Genomic DNA, 20902 nt, shown 5'->3' with positions numbered 1-20902 from the left:
ACAGGACTCATGCTACATTCTTCCCACACTTAACTACACAGCTAGGCCTCCTCCTCCTTAAGGTCCAGCCTCCTCCTAACTCATCCCACTTTCTTCTGTCTGATTCCACAAGCATCTGTTTATTCCCTAACTGTGGGTCAGACAGCCCTGGCCCAGAAACTAGCTTCTGCAGATAGAAGTTTTATTAAATGCTACAAAAGCAACAAAATTTCCCACTTCGAAAATCTTCTTGCAAGGAAAGAACACAAGGTATGGTTTTCTGTCTTCCTAATGCTCTTGTTTCACTTAGATCCATCGGCTCCTTTCAGGCCTCCCAGGTATACCTGTTTGCATGGCTTTGATGCTGTGGTTGTGGTATCATTTCAACTCTCCGCTCTTTGCTGAGCTAGAAGAACAGAACATCCCCTCATGACATGATCATCTATTTTGAGAAAGGACAGGGAGGTTTCCCTCATCCTTTGGGTTCCTTTTGCTGTCGTACTGCTTGACTGTCCATGTTGCGCAGCAAGACGGTCACACAGACGTGCAGCCAGGCAGGTTGGCATCCTAGCACTGACACCTCCCAACTGCGCACCCTGCATGCTTCTTAGCTCTCAGGGCCTCAGTGTCCTCTGCCAAGTAGGGTGACAGTCGTCCCTGCTTCACAGGGTTTTTGTGAAGATTTAATGAGTTCATATTTATAAGGTATTTCAGTTGGTATTTGGCACATAGTCCGTGCTGTGTTGTCATCGTTCAATATGTGAACATTTGCTTTCCATGTCTAGCTTTGTGGAATTACATTCTTTAAGGTCATCAACCAGGGAGTAAAAGTGGGTCCAGTTATAACCACAGAAGTTGCCTGACTTAAGAAATATTTGTGGGGAAACAGTTTCAGAGAGAAATTTTTCTGTTGTTATTAGAAAAACATCACAGCCTGCATTTAATCTCATTAAAAAATAAAGTTTTCAAACAAGCAGAATTGGGCTAATATGGTTGAACCCTTGGGCAGACAAATAAGAGTACAAGTGTTTTATCTAATAATCTCAGATAATTTTCATGGGCTAGTAATTACTAGCTTAACTGAGCATCACACAGGAAAGTCAGATACTTCTTTAGGAATGACACAGACTTGTTATTTAGAATGTGCTCAGTGTGCTTTCCTGGCTTCCCAGGTGGCGTTAATGGTAACGACTCACCTGGCAGTGCAGGAGACTTAAGAGATGGAGCTTCTATCTCTGGGTTGGGAAGATCTCCTGGGAGAGGGCACAGCAACCCATTCCAGTATTCTTTCCTGAGAATTCCATGGCCAGAGAAGGCTTCAGGCTACAGTCTCTAGAGTGGCAAAGAGTCGGACATGACTGAAGTGACTTAGCATGCACGCAGTGTGCTTTCCACCCTTCCAGAACACACAGGGGCTCAAGGCCTCTTTAGCAGAGTGACAGCCTGAATTCTAGCTGAGATATTATCTCTCTCTCTTCAGGGCTGTCCTCCTTTCTCCCTTCTCTTGGTTCTCTGAAATGACCCGGGGCTTTGCACAGAGGCCAAAGCCCTCACACTCCCTTGCCTCAACCCTTGCAGGCAAAGAGCAGATCTTGCTGCAGAAGGATTACGAGTCATCAACCCTGACGGAAGTGCGGGCTCTGCTGCGGAAGCATGAGGCCTTCGAGAGCGACCTGGCCGCGCACCAGGACCGCGTGGAGCAGATTGCCGCCATCGCCCAGGAGCTCAAGTATGTGCTGCCTGCGGGCGCTGCCGCTGACATTGAGCCCTGGGTCCAAGCGAGGACCCCACAGAGAGCTTCCCCAGGCATTCCCAGGGAGGGGGCCGTGGGGGCCCGCCTTTCCTGTCCTGTCCTAAATGTCGATCCAAGCCAAAGGATGCTGTGATGGGATTTGTCCTGGTGTTTTTTTTTTTTTTTTTTTCTTTTCTCCTAAGCTTTTTATTTTGTATTGGGTTTTTTTTGCCCCTCAACTGTATATTTTGTATTGGGGTGTCAGGCCTTCCCTGGTGGCTCAGACAGTAAAGAATCTGCCTGCAATGTAGGAGATCCCTGGGTCAGGAAGATCCCCTGGAGAAGGGAATGGCTACCCACTCCAGTATTCTTGGCCTGAAGAATTCCATGGACAGAGGAGCCTGGAGGGCTGCCGGTTCGCGAAGAGTCAGACACAACTGAGCGACAAGACTTTCACTTTCAGATACCCAATTAACTGTGTTGTGGTAGTTTCAGGTGAACAGCAAAGAAACTCAGCCATACATATACATGTATCTATTTCCCCCCTAGACTCCCCTCCCATCCAGGCTGCCACATCACATTGAACCAACGTGCTATGTAGTGGGTCTTTGTTGTATCCATTTTAAATACAGCAGTGTGTACATGTCCATTCCAAACTTTTAACTGCCCCTTTCCCCCATCCTTCCCCTACCTGGCCACCATAAGTTCATTCTTTAAATCTGTGAGTCTGTTTCTGTTTTGTAAGTAAGTTCATTTATATCATTTCTTTTTAGATTCGGTCTATAAGGGATGTTATAGGATATTTCTCATTCTCTGTCTGACTTGCTTCACTCAGTATGACAATCTCTCGGTCCATCCATGTTGCTGCAGGTGACATTATTTCATTCTTTTTAATGGCTGAGTGACAGTCCAGGTCCTTTTTTTTTTTTCCTTAAAGAGTGACACTGACTTTTGCGCTGGTCCTTTGGTTTTGGTAGTGTCCCTGTGTCCATCCATCGGGCAGCACCCCCACACCCAGCACAGGCAGCTCTGCTTCCAAGAGGATGAGAAACAAGCACTCGGGATGGGAGCATGGCTTGCAGAGGGGGCCTCACCCAGGCCTGGGTGCATGAGATGGCCCATATTACCCCCTGCCCCAGGAACCAAAGACCAAGACGCCTCCAAAGGAAGAGATATTAAGGCTGCACTTTCCTTTGTCATCAAATAAGTGCCGTTTCATTTGCATGCTCTTTATTTTATGGGAGGAGCTAGCATGAGGTTGAGGCCGGGGTACTTTAAGCCCCAGTGGGTGTTGTAGGTCCCACTGATCCAGATGTTGCCTCTGGCTGTGGCCATCCTTCCAGAGAGGGGCTTCTCTGTTGTTCCTAAGCCTTCTTCTTCTTTTTTTTTTTTTAAGGTCCTTGCTCCCTTTCATAAATACAAAATTCCATTCCCTACTTCTCTATCCCTCATTATTACCACTGATAGAGCTGTACAATTTTTAGAGCCTGTAACATAATGATAACTTTAAACAACCAATAGTAAATGTTTCTTATGATAATGTTACATTTTAAGACTCTCATGTTCCTCTCTTTTGACTGGAGCGAATTCCTTAATTAACAGAGATGGCTTCTTTTAAGAGTATCTTCTTATCCAGCCTTGCCCAAATATATTCTTAAATATTTGTGGCCTTCATATCCAGTTTTCCACTGTACTTGTGGCTTTACCGTTGTCTTATTTCTTATGCTTCTTGAATGTTGGCCATCTGGCTGCTTGTTAACAATTTCAAATAAAAAAAAGGGAGAGAAACACGAGCAATTTAATGTTATATCATAGTTCCCATAAATAATTTGGGATGGTTTCAAGTATTGCTCATAAAAACTAAGTAACAATTTATATTATTGTTATTCCTGGCATCCCCAATGTGTATTTCTTTACTCACTCAAGAGAGGAACCACAGAATCTAAACCTGTGTTCATCTTACTATTATTAGTCTCCCTTTCCTTTTTACTTTTTCTAAAATAATGAATGTTTATGCAGTCCTCAAAGTACAAAAGAAAATGCCCTGCACAGCTATGCACACCCTAAGCCCTTGAAACTCGGTATGTGAAGAGCTGCTGCTGCTGCTGCTGCTGCTGCTAAGTTGCATCAGTCGTGTCCGACTCTGCGCGACCCCATAGACGGCAGCCCACCAGGCTCCCCCGTCCCTGGGATTCTCCAGGCAAGAACACTGGGGTGGGCTGCCATTTCCTTCTCCAATGCATGAAAGTGAAAAGTGAAAGTGAAGTCGCTCAGTCGTGTCCGACTCCTCCATCCATCCATGGGATTTCCCAGGCAAGAGTACTAGAGTGGGGTGCCATTGCCCTCTCCGTGTGTAGAGCTAATATGTATGAATTAGAAATTGCCCTGATGATAATCACAGAAAGCTGTGATCGATGCCTCCACTGTGGATCAGTAGAAGGTTCCTGGGTTTTTAGTTCTGAAATCTTTCTGCTCTTTAATAGTTGCATTTGAAGAGCCATATCCTTTTCACTTTGTATTCAGGGCTGTGCATTGCTGCCATGTTTTGGTTGGTTTTGATTTTCTGGTTATAATAATCGCAGAATCTCAGTCCATCTCAGTTAGTGGGGTGTGTGTGTGTGTGTGTGTGTGTGTGTGTATACGTGTGTGTGTGTATGTGTGTACAAAGCTGCTCTTAAGAACTGGATTCTTTAGGTGATTGGGAGTTTCTTACCCACAGAAAGCATACTCACATCACAACACATGCATCTCCTTTATTCAGAAGCAGTGACATTCAATAAAGACGAGTTAATTTTGTTTAAGAGAATAAAAAGCAGGTTAACAAACAGCCATTGCCTTAATTTAGAGTCAAAAGAAGGAATAAGCTTCAGGGAAATGGATTTGGTCTGATAGGAGGGAATTTCCTAAAAGCCTCATTTTGGACCGTTTTGAAAGGAGATATCTCCTGAAGATGTCTATAAGCCTCCCTGAGTCTTGCTTTCATCCTAACTAAAAGGGTGATTAAATTTTGTCCAGGATTCAGACTTTCTATCCCCAGAGACACTAGGTTTGCTTTCTAGTCAATAATTTGCTTGAATGGTAGATTCAGGTAAAAGGGTAAAATCTCACCTCACAAAGACCCCGTTAGGATGTACAGCAGGGCTGGTGAGGACTGGGGACCGTTGAGGCAGAAGTCACGCTGTCCCTGCTGTCACACAAGTGACATAAGATGAGTCAGTCCTTGTCAGAGAGGAAGGGCTTGGTGCTGCTGGGCTCAGAGTCCCAGCACCTCCTCCCCCCGCCTTCCCCCCGGGACGTGGTGCTCTGTCCTGCCTAGTGCCCCCTGAGAGGAGCCAAGGACACAATGGGGTGCAAGCTGATCCCCTCTCCCTTCCGCACGGCTCATCTGATGTTCCCGTCTCCATGGCTTCAGCACGGTCCCCGGGACTGTCCTCAGGTCAGATTCTTGGCTTCATTTACGGGTACATCATCACTTAAAAATAATGCACTCCAGGGGCCCAGCCAAGAAAATGAAGGCAGAATAAACTTAACCTGAGGTGTCAAGGGGACAGCTTTTCTCTCTGTTTAGAAATCTGTTGACCAGCAAGAATTTTCCTAATTCTTCCTGTGATCTGTCAGATCATGTTTGCAATGCTGAACAAAACCCTGAAATACTCTGCTCGTTCTCCATTACATCTTTTTTTTTTAATTACTACCAATTTATTTTGAGCCTGTGTCCACTTTTCTTCATGTCATCTGGGAAAGTTCTTCTTCATTTTCCCTTCTAATAGTGAACTGGACTATCACGATGCTGTGAATGTTAATGATCGCTGCCAGAAAATCTGTGACCAGTGGGACCGGCTGGGAACGCTTACTCAGAAGAGGAGAGAGGCCCTGGAGGTGAGTCTCCAGGCCACCTGTTGGCATGACACCTTCTAATAGAGGTTCCTTTACTAACTCACTGTTATTCATTTTGTTTTTCTGTGGCATGATGTGTATAAACCAAAACAGATTGTCTGTGGACTTCCCTGATGCTCCACTGGCTAAGACTGTATGCTCCCAATATGGGGGTCCCAGGTTCGATCCTTGGTCAGGGAACTAGATCCCACATGTCGCAACTAAAGATCCTGTATGCCACAACTAAGACAGAGCACAGCCAAATAAAATAAATATATATTAAAAAAAAAGCTTGTGTAGTGAATAGAGCTTCTACAGAGAACATGAAAATCAGGAGAACAAGGAAAATGGAAAGTTGGTAGTTTTGTTGTCATTTATCCATATGGCAACAACATGCCCTTTTGAAATAAAAATATAAAAATCCAGTAGTAATGAGATAATGGTATAAACTCATTTTTGTGAAATAATAATGGCAGTGACTTTCCCAGCATCCTTATCTAAGAGTAAATTGAGCTGAGACTGAGTCAGGAAATAAGGAAGAATGGAAGTTGAGACATTCAAAGGGAAGGTGGCAACACACGTTGAGGTAAGTAAACATGGACGTGAAACAGAATCAGGATGAATCTGGCCCTATTCAAGTATAAGACTTGGAAAAACAGAAGTAAGTGGCTGGTTTTTAGCTGAACCTAATCATCTCTCAAGATTTCCCCAGTGGCTCAGTGGTAAAGAATTTGGCTGCAGTGCAGGAGATAGAGGAGACTCGAGTTTGATTCCTGGGTCGGGGAGATCCTCTGGAGGAGGGCATGGCAACCCTTTCCAGTATTCTTGCCAGGAGAATCCCATGGACAGAGGAGCCTGGGGGCTATGGTTCACAGTGTTGCAAAGAGTCAGACACAACTGAAGCGACTGAGCATGCGCACATGCAGTCTTCTCTCACCATGGAAGACCCAGACGGCGTGAAGAAAGAAGCAGTTAGCAATTTTCTGAGTCATTTCACCCTGGCTCTGATGAAGCTTTTAACAGTGTAATATCAGGCTTCCTATGTTAATATATTCACTTAAGAAAAACGTTGAGAGAAAGGAAGGACCGGGCATATGACACAGAAAGCTCAAATTTTTTGAATAGGAGGAAAAATGACTCCCAACTATGGAAGAGTTTTAGATTCCAGATGCCTCCCTGCCTGCTTGCCAGCTTTTCTGCCATAGGGAACGACCGTAGTATCGTTCTCTGTGACTTGAAGCCTTGTGCTTTCAAATGCCCAGAAAGGCTGCTGCTGCTGCTAAGTTGCTTCTGTCGTGTCCGACTCTGTGCGACCCCATAGACGACAGCCCACCAGGCTCCCCCGTCCCTGGGATTCTCCAGGCAAGAACACTGGAGTGGGGTGCCATTGCCTTCTCTGCCCAGAAAGGCAGAGAGGTTAAATTCTGAATGAGGATTTAAGAACATGAAACTGTAGTTCCTCCTGTCCTCTCTAGATAGGTGACTGTTGGGAAAGGCACAGTGTTGATCATAAAATGAGGACGATCCCGTGAATTTTCTGTGAACCAGCCTGGTTAGAGAATCAGGTCCTCTAACTTCTAAAGTGTGCTTTAGCTGAAAGCACCTTACTGGATACTCTGTGGATTCTCAGTCTTCAAAAGGTAGATGTGGGGACTTTCCCGGTGGTCTAGTGGTTAAGAATCTGCCTGCCAGTGCAGGGGACGTGGGTTTGATCCCAGGTCCCTGGGAAGGTCCACGTGCCACGGAGTGACTAAGCCTGTGCCACAGCTACTAACACTGAGCCTGTGCTCTGGAGCGCATGCTCTGCAATAAGAGAAGCCAGTGCAATGAGACGCCTGAGAACCACAGCAAAGAGTAGCCCCCACTCGCCACAACCGGAGAAAGCAAACTCGCAGCAACAAAGACCCAGCACAGCCAAAAGCAGATAGACAAATACATGAATAAATAAAAATTTAAAAAACACAAGAGTAACATGTGGTAGAGTATTTTAAACACTTTCAGAACATTGCGACTCTGGATGTAATTAAATCCACCTCTGATTCAGAAGGTGCTTCAGAGACCTGCAGGGCTCAGCCTAATCATTTGGACATCAGTTAATCTTTTTGTATACACATGCTGATGATGAGAGAGTTGTGATGGACGAAATTTCAGATAATAGTTTGTTGCTCTGGAGTGCATCTTTACATGTCTCAAGAACTTTTTCTGATTTAGTCTATGATAACACTGGCTTCTATTTAATCTTCAGAGGACTGAGAAATTGCTGGAAACCATCGATCAACTTCACCTGGAGTTTGCTAAGAGAGCAGCTCCTTTCAACAACTGGATGGAAGGCGCCATGGAGGATCTACAAGACATGTTCATCGTCCACAGCATTGAAGAGATCCAGGTAACTGAGCACAGCTCTGTATTCCCACTACTAGAAATGAATTGTAATTTCAAAAGAATTCTCTCTTTTGTTTTGTCTCATTTTTTAATTAAGAAAAATGTGGCTGGGGACATCCCTGGTAGTCTAGTGGTTAAGACTCTGAGCTTCCACTTCAGGAAGCAGGGGTTTTCTCCCTAGTCAGGAAAGTAAGATTCTGCATCCTGTACAGCGAGGCCAAACACACACACGCATAGATAGGGCTAGAAAGCCCAATGTACCCTTTGACCTTTAGCTTAAAAATGTGTATACTACTCTGCTACAGCTAAATTAACATCAGCCAAATAAAGGAGAATATGTCTAAAATGGTATGTTCTTTAAAATAGAATGTGAAATCATATGAACAAAATAGACATATGTGCTCTTGGACTTAGTCACAGCAAATTATGAGTTTATTGGCTGCTAAGTTTCCTACTTTGCAATGTTTGTATTTACTGTTCATTAAAATCTATAGAATTTCACCAGACCATAAAGCATAAAAAAAAGCACAAATCAGCACCTTCTACCTCCCACAGTCCGAAATGTTCTGCTTTGGATCTCTTCTGGAGCATCAGAATTACAAATAAGACTTAAAAGTGATTTAGGGAGGTAAGTTCCTCTCAAATATCCAGGACCCAATTTATTTAGAGACCATTTGATGTATAATGGAATATAAAGAGAAAATACTATTAGATTATTTTTTCTGTAAAATAGATAGATCATCAAAAATAATCTAGATATAAAAGGAATAGTGAAGGTTGGGATTTGAACCCAACCAAGGAACAGGAATTCCTGTCAAGGAGCATTCTAGAAGGGTTTGTACCTGGTTGTAAGGAGAAAGAAATTACTTCCTTGAACGTGGCCTTTGTCTTCTGAAAGAAGCTGTGAGTGTTTCTTGCATGCACTCTTAAGCAGAGGTTGGCAATCTAAAATCGTTTTTGAAATAAGTGAAATATCAAAATATTCCTTGGAAGCCATACTTGATGCATGAAGTAGTCTCTTCATTTAGTGAAAGGTGTGCTGGCAGCTGATTGGTTGCAGCATCTGTACTGAGTATTAGCATCACCCTGGAAGGTGGTCCCCATGGCATCTACATACAACTGAACACAAGGAGCTGCTGTCTTACACACTAGGGTCCAAGGATAGGGCTGTTAAGTGGAGGCTTTATAAAGCCTGAGGGGAATGAGTTGGTTTCTGTGGCCTTTTCTTTTGCAGGAAAGGGAGGTACTTCCTGTAGGTCTGTAGGTATAAAGGCAGCAATTGGTAGGTTCCTTTTGAGGCGCTAAGGGTAAATAAACCCTGGTCATTAGGAAAGGCAGCTAATTTAAGTTCTGTATGTTGCTGGCGAGTAAGACCTAAACAATAGCTGAGCCTCATGATTAAATCAGTTATGATTTTTAAAAAAAGAAAACAATTATTTTGTAAAGACTTTGGATTAGTAGACACCAGTGAGCCATCAGGAGGTCTTTTTCTCCCCCCATTTCGACGAACTTGACTTTTGTGTACCAGATAGCTTCTCTGAGACATTCAGAATTTGTCATCCACTGGAGAGTCCTGCGGTTGTAAAGTTATTTATCTGCCTGCCGAAGGGAATAGCAAACCTGTAAAATTCACTCTGAAGTAAGTCAGGTTTTCTCCGCTTGTCTCTGGCTTAGAGCTTGATCACTGCCCATGAGCAGTTCAAGGCCACGCTGCCCGAGGCTGACGGCGAGCGGCAGTCCATCCTGGCCATCCAGAACGAGGTGGAGAAGGTGATTCAGAGCTACAACATCAGGATCAGCTCAAGCAACCCCTACAGCACTGTCACTGTGGATGAGATCCGGTCCAAGTGGGACAAGGTGGGTGACTGGGGGTCCAGGGGTGGGCCAGGAGGCTGTGGGGTGAGGCACGTGTTTTCAAGCTGAGGTGGAGAGAAGAGGTGAACCCCTGGGGAAGTTAGAGTGACTCCCTGGTGATCAGAGTTGCCCTCACTCCAAATTTCACAGTTGCGTTAAAAGAGAAACTGAGGCATAGTAGCAAGTTTAAGTTTTTTTTGAGCAAAAGTCAGTTCGAACTGGGCTGCCTCCAATCTAGCAGACAGAAGGGAGCTCCAAGGAGCTGTACGAAATGAAAGACTTTTATAGGCAGAAAAGAGTAGGAAAAAGGAAGTTACATGGCCAAAAAGAGAAGGTTGGTTATTGCAAAGTTACTTCCCTTTAGGAGTCTACCTGGCAGATGGTCTCACTGCTGCTAATCAGGTGATTCCTGATTGACTGGTTTTTAAGATTCCATTTCTGGGAGAGTGGAAATTGTATTTAAGTCTAGGTCTGGTGGAGTGGGATTTAGCATAAGCGACTCTATTTTGGGCCTGTTGTCTTGTTTTTCACAGATGAAATATGTTACACTCTTCAATACCTAAATACATTTAGCAGTTTCTATGGTCTGTAAGAAAGTAGAAATGATTGTCCTTAAGGAAAATCTTATCAGTGTTAGCAAACTCAGTACAGGTTATGATACTAAAACTATTTTTAAAACCCCAGCTGAAAATTTGGTGGAATCCATTTTCTGCTGGTACTTCATCAGAGATTTTTAAGAATATGGGATAGACATGTCCCAAGTGTGTGTGAATTTAAAATGTGGGAAAATTACTTAGGAAACTATATATGGGGAACCAAAGGGTTCCCTGCTAATTTACTGCCACTTATATTTTGGGAAACTGTACAGATTTAATTATAGTCCAGTGGGATCATGTGAACCCTTTTGTCTCATTCTTAAGAAAGATTTATTTTCATGGTTTAAATTATAGCATGGTTAACTTAGTAGGCTGCTAAGTCTTCAGTGAAGAAGTCCAGCAGGGGGATTTGAGGTGGCTTGCTATAAACACACACGTAACAACTGTTTAGTTACAAACCATGCCAAAGAGGGGGGAAAGAAACAGGTATGGGAAAGAGAGTGTTAAACTGAGAGACAGTTAGTTCTTGTTAAACTGAGAGACAGTTAGTTCTTGTTTCTGACCTTAAAATTAGCTCTGGTCTTCTGACAGTCAGAGTAAAATGGAAACCGTGTTGAGCTGAGTAGTTTCCTTGGGCAGAAAAAGGGAAATATGCCATTTCTTTTCTTAAAATTTATTTATTTTTTAATTGAAGGATAATTCCTTTACAGAATTTTGTTGTTTTCTGCCAGATATCAACATGAATCAGCCATGGGTACATATGTCCCCTCTCTCTGGAGCCTCCCTCCCTTAAAGTGAGACACACTTTTCTCCTGTCACTTAAGTTATAAAGCAAAATTTTCCAGAGGGAGTTTTGTAAAAGGGACATTGAATAGTAATGTCTTTTTGCCAATACACACAGAAAAAGGCTTCTGAAGTAGCTCTTTTGTCTGTGGATTCAAAGAGAACTCAGGCATAGCATAAAATATAAATCACAGGGTACAAATGGAAGGAAAAAAATGTAGGCCTGGTGGGATCCTTTCCGGTGGGCCAGCATTATTCAGGGTTGAGCTCCCGAACCTGGCGGGGGTTCCCAACTGTTTTGTGTCTTAGATCCCTTTGGTAGTCCAGGGAAGCCTGTGGATCCTTTCTGATAAAAATATGTATAAATTCATAAATAATATTAAAGATTACAAAGCAAATAAATTACACTGAAAAATAGTTATTAAAATATATATGTGTATAACTGAATCACTTTGCTATACAACTGAAATTAGCACATTATAAATCAACTGTACTTCAATAAAAAATACATATTAAAAAAGACAAAAAAATGTATTTTTAAAGTTGGAATATACTACCATATTTTAAACCCCTATCTAATAGCAGACCTAGTAAATGTGAGTGGTGATGAGTGTGCATCATATTTTGAGAGGTAGGCAGTAACTAATATATATAAGAATGTGATTTCTGTTGTGATAAAGTCACAGTAGACTTGGTGTCCGTATTCATAATCGAAGGAAATGCTCATTTTCCACTGGAGCTGGGGAAAATAAGGATGTCCGTTTTGGTTCATTCAACTTCACAAATCCTCTGCACTCTGCACCCAGCCCTGCAACCTGCACTGGCCCCGCCCCCCTGGATTAGTGCTGCAGGCCGGGAACCCCAAGCTGGACAAATGGTCAGCGTCCCTCGTGCAGACTGCCTTTCAGCAGGCACTGGTGGCACCGGCTGGCAATCAAGGCTAGACTGAGCTCCCCCTTTAGTCCCTAAAGTAGGGAGCACACTCCCCTTCCTCCCCCTCCCCTTCCCCCTCCTTCTCCTCCCCTCCCCTCCTACTCTGCTCCCACCCCTGCCCTCCACCCACCACCACCTATCTTGGTCACTCCTCCTGGACCACCGCTGGTCTCTAACCCCCATTGTCCTTGAATCCTGGCAGGTGAAGCAGCTTGTGCCCATCCGGGACCAGTCACTGCAGGAGGAGCTGGCCCGCCAGCATGCCAACGAGCGTCTGCGGCGCCAGTTCGCCGCACAGGCCAATGCCATCGGGCCCTGGATCCAGAACAAGATGGAGGTGGGTTGGTGCTTCAGAGAGAGCATGTCATGGCCTCCAAATCGGTCCCCAAGCAGGCACAACCAAGGCTCTCCACTCCGTGCCGTGAGAGCCCTGTCCAAGTCACCTGGGTCTTGCCCTGGGTGGCCCCTGGACTCTTGCAGCCTGGGGGTGGGGGCGTTGGGGTGAGGGCGGGGTGCTGGGGGAGAGTGCACACGCACCAAGGCTGGCGAGGCTATTCTCGCTGTCATCCGCTCATCTTGTCGTTAAAAATGGTGATGGGTCTCCTGCTCAGTTTTCAGCCTCTGCAGGACCTAGATTTTAAACCATCCATCCCTCAGGAGGACACGTGAAGAGTCACAAATACTTGGCATTTTCAGAACCTTTAAGGAAAAGTAATCTTTGAATGACACTGATTTCTGGGTTCATCTTATTACCAAGAACAGCCAAGAGACATTTATTGACCTACTGTTTTTTTTCTCTGAGTCCCCCCTTATGGTGATAAAATGTTAGCTTCTTTCTTAAAGAGGAGAATATCTAAAAATCTAGAGAATTCATTTGACCACTGATGAAGCATCCAGTGGTCTGAAATCTCTCTGGCAGCCACATTCCTGCAGACCATCCCCCGATCTCGAAAAGAGGCAGCTTCAGGCATCCATCTTCATTGGAAGAGGCTGAAAGGCCTCCTTTCTTCATGGACCTTGGTTGATTTTTTTCTTTTCCTATTCTCTAGATAGATTAGAACTAGGGCTTCCTTCATGCTGTGGTACTGCCCTATTTCCCACATCACCTGAAAAATAAGGGACTTTGGCTGCCACCTAAAATGCTGGTGTAGCTGGCATCAGAAGCAGAACCAGGAAGGATGCCGCCCACAGAGTCACTCGAGAGGCTGGCTCACCTTGTTCTCCTCCTCTGCTCTTGCCTCCACCAGGAGATTGCCCGGAGCTCCATCCAGATCACGGGAGCCCTGGAGGACCAGATGAACCAACTGAAGCAGTACGAGCACAACATCATTAACTACAAGAACAACATCGACAAGCTGGAAGGCGACCATCAGCTCATCCAGGAGGCCCTGGTCTTTGACAACAAGCACACTAATTATACTATGGAGGTACAGCTGCCACACAGGCCTGCAGTGCCCCGGTGCCTGCTTGTGACCACTTCACCTAGTCAGGGTGTTTTCCGCCCACATTTGTCTCTATCTGTTCCTGTTTCGTTCTACAAGTATGAAAGTGAGAGATCATTAAGCCTTTACTGTCACTTTATGTGAAACAGCTTTGTGAACTAGATCAAGCACTGTGTGTGGGTGATCAGTCGCTCAGTCATGTCCAACTCTTTGCAACCCCATGGACTATAGCCTGCCATGCTCCCCTGTCCATGGGATTTCCAAGTCAAGAATACTGGAGTGGGTTGCCATTTCCTTCCCCAAGGGATCTTCCTGACCCAGAGATTGAAGCCAGGTCTCTTGCATCTCCTACAATGGCAGGCGGATTCTTTACCACTAGCACCGCCTGAGCAGCTCAGATCAAGTGCTCTATAGCTGTTATTTATCAACATCATCCTCAACTTTGTCTTCATTATTATCACAACAGTGAATTCAGTGCACTGCTTTGGAGAGACTCCCAGGAATGGGACTGTTCCATTTCTACCAGTTTGGCCCAGTTTTGATCCTTCTGGGAGCCAGTGGGTCTAATCCAGGGCTCATCCACTACCTGGTGAATAGAAAGGTGTTCCTAGTGACAGAAAGACTGTACACTGTACATTTTATTCTACAAAGTGCTAGTTGTCACTGTTAGAACCCTGCTCCTCACTTCTGAGTATTTCCCACTACAGAGTCTTGAAAGAAAGTGGAAAAGTAGAATTAAAAAGAAATGTATCGAGAAGTTCTACTTGTCTCCCTTTGGGTTGACTCTCCTGTTATGAAAGTGAGCAGGTGATACTGACCTGCTGGGAGAAGCTGGAGCTGATCATTTTCTGTTTTTCCTTGGTAGCACATTCGTGTGGGCTGGGAGCTGCTGCTGACGACTATCGCCAGAACCATCAACGAAGTGGAGACCCAGATCCTGACGAGAGATGCAAAGGGCATCACTCAGGAGCAGATGAATGAGTTCAGAGCCTCCTTCAACCACTTTGACAGGGTACCTCACTCCTAGTTATTTGAAAGGCAATGCTGGGGACATCAAAAGACATATTTAAAATAGCACTCATGCTGTTATTTTTAAATTGCCATCTCCTTAAAATTTATTGGGAAACAGGAAGATTAAGGCCAGAGGAAAAGAGCCACTGAAATGAAGTGTGCTGAGTTCTGATGTTGCTCAAGCTGACATCAGACAAAGTCTAGGTTTGTGGGCCCTTTATACGGATCACTTAACAAATACCTTTGCAGTTGGGAGCAAAGCAAGATTTATTCCAAGTGAAAGTGTGTCCTTAACAGAATATAGTTGGAGGATTTAGGTGATTTTCTAAGCACTTAAATACAAAGCTCTAATGTACTTTCCTAATTAACTATTTAGGTGAAGCGCCTGATGAAAATTAGCCTACTCTTTTGCCATAACACTTAATTTTTTTTTTAACAAACAAAATCAGCTCCTGAAATGTTATAAGAAAAATGTATCAACAAAATGACGACCATATAAAAAGTTTAGTGCTACTCTTAAAATATTATCTAATATTTTGATTTAAACATAACTGGGTAAAACCAGTTCTTCACAAGAAAATGCCCAGTTTGCTTATCATTTAGTTAATAGTGACTCTTAAGGCCACATTCCATTTGTTAAAAGATGCCTAACAAAGTATATTTCATTCTTTTGCTCAGGACCCTGTGTATGATTTACAGATATTAGTTAAATGGGTCTTAAAATGCCTGTGGACTAGACCAGCTATATTCAGGCCTATTAATGAGTTCAGAAAGTAGACTTCTGATCAGGGAGCTGAGGCATAAATAAAGTATTATATACAGAGATGGATGCTAAAGTTATTTTGGCTTCAGCACAGCTGTACTGTTGATACTGTAACACTGACCTGACTTCCTTCAGGTCAGGTCATTTTCCTCCCATGGAGGGAAATAATTGACCATTGTTCCTGCACACATCACCTGGGCTTCTAGGAGGATAGCTCCACTTGTTTGGACCACTTCAGAGAGGGAAAATTCACATCTATTTGAATCCAGGGTAACGAGACTGTCTTTTGCAACAAAAGTCCAAAGGAGGACAATGCAGAACCTGCCAAGTTTAAAAGTTTAAGCAAAGAAACTATAGTCCAATAAAAATTAATTAAAAAACAAAAAACCCACCTTCCCAGTCTCAGTGAACAATTTACATTCACCTAACAAGAACTCCTTTCATACTAGCTTTCCCTTCCCGCCCCCCAGTAAAAAAATTAATAGAAGTTTAAGTTAAGGATTCTATGTCTTGGAGGGACTCGGGCCTGAGAGTGGCTGAATCCTAGTCATGCTGTCATCTTTGGGGGAATTTTACAAGCGAGGTCTGCCTGGGGCCTTAAGAGTGTGAGGCTTTCTCAGAACACTTAGACTATGTTCGGTCATCAGCGGGTGGCAGTGGGCAGCTTCTGATGTGGTCATTTTCAGTGGCACTGAGTATTCCTCCTGCTTTCTTGAAGGTGTGGTCTCCATTTCTGACTGCTGTTTACCCTCCTTCCCTGTTTTTTCCTTTTTAAGAAATTATTTTGTACTGTAATGACCCTATGTTGGGCCTGTCCTTTCTGTAAATCAGACCTTTAAAAATTCCTGGGCAGATGTCATAGTGTCCCTTCTCTTGCTGGATTTTGTTCCCTGGTCAAGTCGAGTTGTTTATTTTGCCTCTAACACTCAACTTCTTTCTTCTTTCTTTTTGTTGAAAGAGGAAGAATGGTCTAATGGATCATGAGGATTTCAGAGCCTGCCTGATCTCCATGGGTTATGACTTGGTAAGACAGAAGCTGAAATTTTACTACTATGATATTCTACTGAGCTTATTTAGGTTTGTATTTTAGAAGACAACTGGCTTAAACTATGGCAGCCCACTTGGGATTGTTTCATTTACCAAGGTTACTAGGTAACATTGGAGGTTTGCCTGGTACCATATGAAAATAACTTCCCAGAGTCAGAACATATATTCATTCAGTCATTGGTCAGCTGGATTTTTGCTTGTGAAGGAACATAACATAAACTTCCCTGATGGTTTTTGAACAGCATTATGTGAGAGATCATTTACATACCATACAGTTGGCCCATTGAAAGTAGACACTTCAATGGCTTTTCCTGCTGATTTTTAAAGGGCTTTTTCCTCTAGTATTTTAGAAGGTAAAAAGTTTTTCATGGGCTTTCCTGGTAGCTCAGTGGTAAAGAATCCACCTGCCAATGCCAGAGACACGGGGTCGATCCTTGATCTGAGAAGATCCCATGTGCCTTGGAGCAACTAAGCTCTTGCACCGCAACTATTGAGCCTGTGCTCTGGAGCCTGGGAGCCACTGCTGCTGAGCCCACGTACCACAGCTACTGAAGCCTGTGCGTCCTAGAGGCTGTGCTCCATGACAAGAGAAGCCACCTCAATGAGAAGCCCTTGTGCAACTAGAGAGTAGCCCCCACTCTTTGCAACTAGAGCAAAGCCCACACAGCAATGAGGACCTGGCACAGCCAAGAGATTAATAAATTAATTATTTTTTAAAAAGTTTAAAATCAGCTAAGAAATCTTACATTTCCCTGTGGGTTGTGAGTACCTGTATTAACCTCACTTCTGTTACCTGTTAACACATTACTGACCAAAGACATAGTAATATGTCTTTTGTTACCTGAACATTATGGACTGGAGATGTGAGAGTGATATAATTTACATCATCATGCGAAGCTGTTAGAGCTTAAAACTGATCAAGGGTTCATTATGCAAAACTTAATGATTGTTGTTTTCATTCACATTTTGCCCCATCAGCTTCTGGTCCCAACTTGTGTATATTATAAAAACAAGCTTATTACCATAAAATTTTCAAAAATGATGCATAGCGAAATTTTGAGTGAAGACTTTTTCAATGAATTGTATGCAAATTATTTCTCTGATTGTCCAAGTGACATATATACTTTAGTGTCTCATAATATGATAGTTCTTCCAAATATAGTTCTGATTCAGACGATGTGAAAATTAGACCTATAAAAAGACAAAATATCTTAGTGATTGATTCTGATACGGAAAGTGAAAATGAAACTCCCTCTCGCTGGAAGAGACTTTATATAGGTGTGGAGAAGGCAACGGCAACCCACTCCAGTACTCTTGCCTGGAAAATCCCATGGACGGAGGAGCCTGGTAGGCTGCAGTCCATGGGGTCATGAAGAGTCGGACACGACTGAGCGACTTCACTTTCACTTTTCACTTTCATGTGTTGGAGAAGGAAATGGCAACCCACTCCAGTGTTCTTGCCTGGAGAATCCCAGGGATGGCGGAGCTTGGTGGGCTGCCATCTATGGGGTCTCACAGAGTCGGACACGACTGAAGTGACTTAGCAGCAGCAGCAGGTGTAATTATTGAATATAATAACTTGCAAAGTGTTAGTGAAGTAACAGTATTAATTTTTGGCCAGTCAAAGCAAAAATCACTGTCCCACAGGCATTAATTTCTGCGAAAATCCCCCAGTCAATAATGACTTATATGTAATGTTAAACATGAGCTACTTTGATGCATCTCCCCTTTCAAATAACCACTGTGAGAGCCCTCCTCTAACCTGCCTTCTCTTTGGCAGTATTATTATTCTCAATTATAGCCCGAGAAAAGGCCTAAGTCTCTGAATTCTTCTTCCATAATTATGTTAAGTCCCAAGGCAACAGGGCTTCCCTGGTGGCTCAGCAGTAAAGAATCTGCCTGCCAGTGGAGGAGATGGGAAACGTGGGTTTGATCCCTTGGTCAGGAAGATCCCCTGGAGAAAATATGGTGACCCGCTCCAATATTCTTGCCTAGAGAAGCTTATAGACAGAGGAGCCTGGTGGGCTACAGTTCGTGACCCCATGGACAAAGAGAGTCGGACATGACTTAGCAACTAAACAACAACAACCCAGGGCAACATGGATCAGAGAGAGAAAGGAATTCTGACATCAGGAACTTCTGGGTTGATGCTGTAGCTACATTTCAAAATCCTCTAATGGCAGTAAACTTAAGTCGCCCATAAGGGGAATCTGTTCCAAACATGGAAGGGAAGTGCAGGATAGATTTAAGTTTTCAAGCTAAAGGGGAACTCGCATGCCAACAGGCAAAAGCGGGAGAGCGGCACAGTCAGGAGTTGTGCGCTGTTGAAGTCAGTGTTTCCTCGCGCTCTTGCCTCAGGGTGAAGCTGAGTTTGCCCGCATCATGACCCTGGTGGATCCCAACGGGCAGGGCACTGTCACCTTCCAGTCTTTCATCGACTTCATGACCAGAGAGACGGCTGACACCGACACTGCCGAGCAGGTCATCGCGTCCTTCCGGATCCTGGCTTCTGACAAGGTCTGTATCCACACATTTTCTTCTGCCTTTCTGACAGTCCACTGCTTTTGTCCAACAAGAATGGAAACAGTGTTGCAAATAATAATGATTTTGATCCCACTGCATTTTATACCACATCCGCACTGAATTCAGAAAGCGCTTACTCACTCACAACAGGTTAAACACAGACATTCTGTCCTGGCATTTGTGCTTGGTTTCATAGAAGGAACCAACAGTATGAATTTTGCAGTTTTTGTGTGTGTGTTTTTCTGGTTCAACCCTGCTTTACACTCTGGATTGGTAGATAAGATTTCTGAAAGATGAAACAGTGCAATTCAGATGTTAGAAAACTGAGAACCTTCTCTCAAGGATCAATGACACTGACTGTGCCCAGCCCTTGGAGCAGAGTTAAATAGAGCCAGAAAAAAAGGGCAAGTTTTTCATTACATGTAACCTAGAAATTAAGTAGGAGTTTAATTGCAAGTTTAGAATTTTCAAATCTCCCAAAACAATATTAAAACTTTTCAGTATGTATAAGTTCAGTTTGGGATATGATCCCTTTGCCTTGTGTTCTAGCTAAAAGGGAAAGGAGGTTAGGATTCTAAAACACATCAGCTTGGCCATGTTTATTACCTTAAAAAAAAATCTTACCTGACAACATAAAGTATCTTTAAAATAATTATGTTTGTTTTAAAATGAATCCTTTATCATGTGGATAGAGGTTAAGGGGAGAAAGTCCAACTGATTTAGGAGATAATAAACCAAGGCTTACCTAACACACCCCAAACCCTACTATATATTACAATATATTTGCTCTCTATTTATCTTGACCTATCAGTCTGTTTTATGAGAATTATCCTATTTTCTCCTGGACATTTGACATTAAAAACAAAAGACTCCATTGTTCAATGTCAGTTTAGTTTTGCTTTAGAAGGAGTTTTTCACCAGTGGCAACATGCCTCTAGTTTTTTAATAAATTGTGTAGGAAAGCAAGCACATATCACATGTATTTTTTAAAAACCACATTGATCGTTTTAAATTAAGTATTCCTATATTTTCATTAGGGTATGGTGTAAACCAAACCTCCCCTTTATCTTTCTGTATGAAATTTACATCGTAGTATTTTTCCCTAACATTATGGCTCAGTTTGAGAAGTGTTGATGGTACTTCTCCCTTTGCCTCTATGAAGCATATTAAATTTCCCACTGGCCAGAAGACAAATTACAAGTAAAACTCAGCCTTTGGTTGGCTGTCTGGTACTGTGCCCGTTAGACTCCCTACCTTTAGTCTTTTATTTTTTTATCTGTATCTTATTTTGGAATATAGTTGATTAACAATGTCATGTTAATTTCAGGAGTATAGCAGAGTGATTCAGTTAATCCTTTTTTTAACAATTAAACAAGTGCAAGAAGTATGTCACTATTTAAACAGTTTAAGTTCCAGTGTGTCTTGCCATTGATTTTTAAAACATGTGTGTACTGTTTTCCAGCCATACATCTTGGCGGAGGAGCTGCGTCGGGAGCTGCCCCCAGACCAGGCCCAGTACTGTATCAAGAGGATGCCTGCCTACTCAGGCCCAGGCAGCGTGCCCGGAGCCCTGGATTACACCGCATTCTCCTCCGCACTCTACGGGGAGAGCGATCTGTGAGGCTGGGGTTTTGTAGTCGCTGATTAGAACGCAATAAAAGCAGAAGTCACAGTTTGTTTCTCGGAAACTTTGACAAGCTTTATTACGTTATAGAGGGAGAACGCTTTTTTCGCCGCTCAGTTATTGCCAGCAATGTAAGATGGCTGAAGTTAAGTTTTTCTAGTAGATGACATAGTGTACTTTATAATAAGTAGGTTTCTTTACTTCTGAGTTTTTAGCTAAATGCAATGAAATATCAGGGGTTCTGCTGGGTTCTTTGATAAAACAAAGCCAATCCTTGAGTAGTGTGAAATTAGGAAGACCTAAGGATAGAAGGAACATACAAAATGGGAAAATTCTGAGATACCCAAGATTCAAGAC

The 20902-nt window shown here is 43.3% G+C and overlaps 1 protein-coding gene across 4 annotated transcripts in view; it reads left to right on the top strand.

The window, feature by feature from the left end:
* Positions 1 to 20542, top strand: part of ACTN2 (actinin alpha 2) — a 75436-nt gene extending 54894 nt beyond the window's left edge. For 2 of the 4 annotated variants that reach the window (XM_068982230.1, XM_068982229.1), the window contains exons 12-21: positions 1558 to 1708; positions 5482 to 5590; positions 7833 to 7973; positions 9644 to 9826; positions 12338 to 12472; positions 13383 to 13562; positions 14443 to 14589; positions 16310 to 16375; positions 18757 to 18915; positions 20384 to 20542. In XM_068982230.1, the coding sequence (XP_068838331.1) occupies positions 1558 to 1708; positions 5482 to 5590; positions 7833 to 7973; positions 9644 to 9826; positions 12338 to 12472; positions 13383 to 13562; positions 14443 to 14589; positions 16310 to 16375; positions 18757 to 18915; positions 20384 to 20542 (1430 nt within the window). Of the gene's footprint in view, positions 1 to 1557; positions 1709 to 5481; positions 5591 to 7832; positions 7974 to 9643; positions 9827 to 12337; positions 12473 to 13382; positions 13563 to 14442; positions 14590 to 16309; positions 16376 to 18732; positions 18916 to 20383 lie in introns of all 4 variants that reach the window. The other 2 variants (XM_068982231.1, XM_068982232.1) reach the window with 1 other exon arrangement.
* The last annotated feature ends 360 nt before the right edge of the window (positions 20543 to 20902 follow it).

The sequence above is a fragment of the Capricornis sumatraensis genome, chromosome 10, assembly GCF_032405125.1.
Source record: "Capricornis sumatraensis isolate serow.1 chromosome 10, serow.2, whole genome shotgun sequence".
Classification (NCBI taxonomy): domain Eukaryota; kingdom Metazoa; phylum Chordata; class Mammalia; order Artiodactyla; family Bovidae; genus Capricornis; species Capricornis sumatraensis.
Note: the sequence above shows the minus strand (reverse complement) of the source record. Positions and strands in the feature narration are given on the sequence as shown.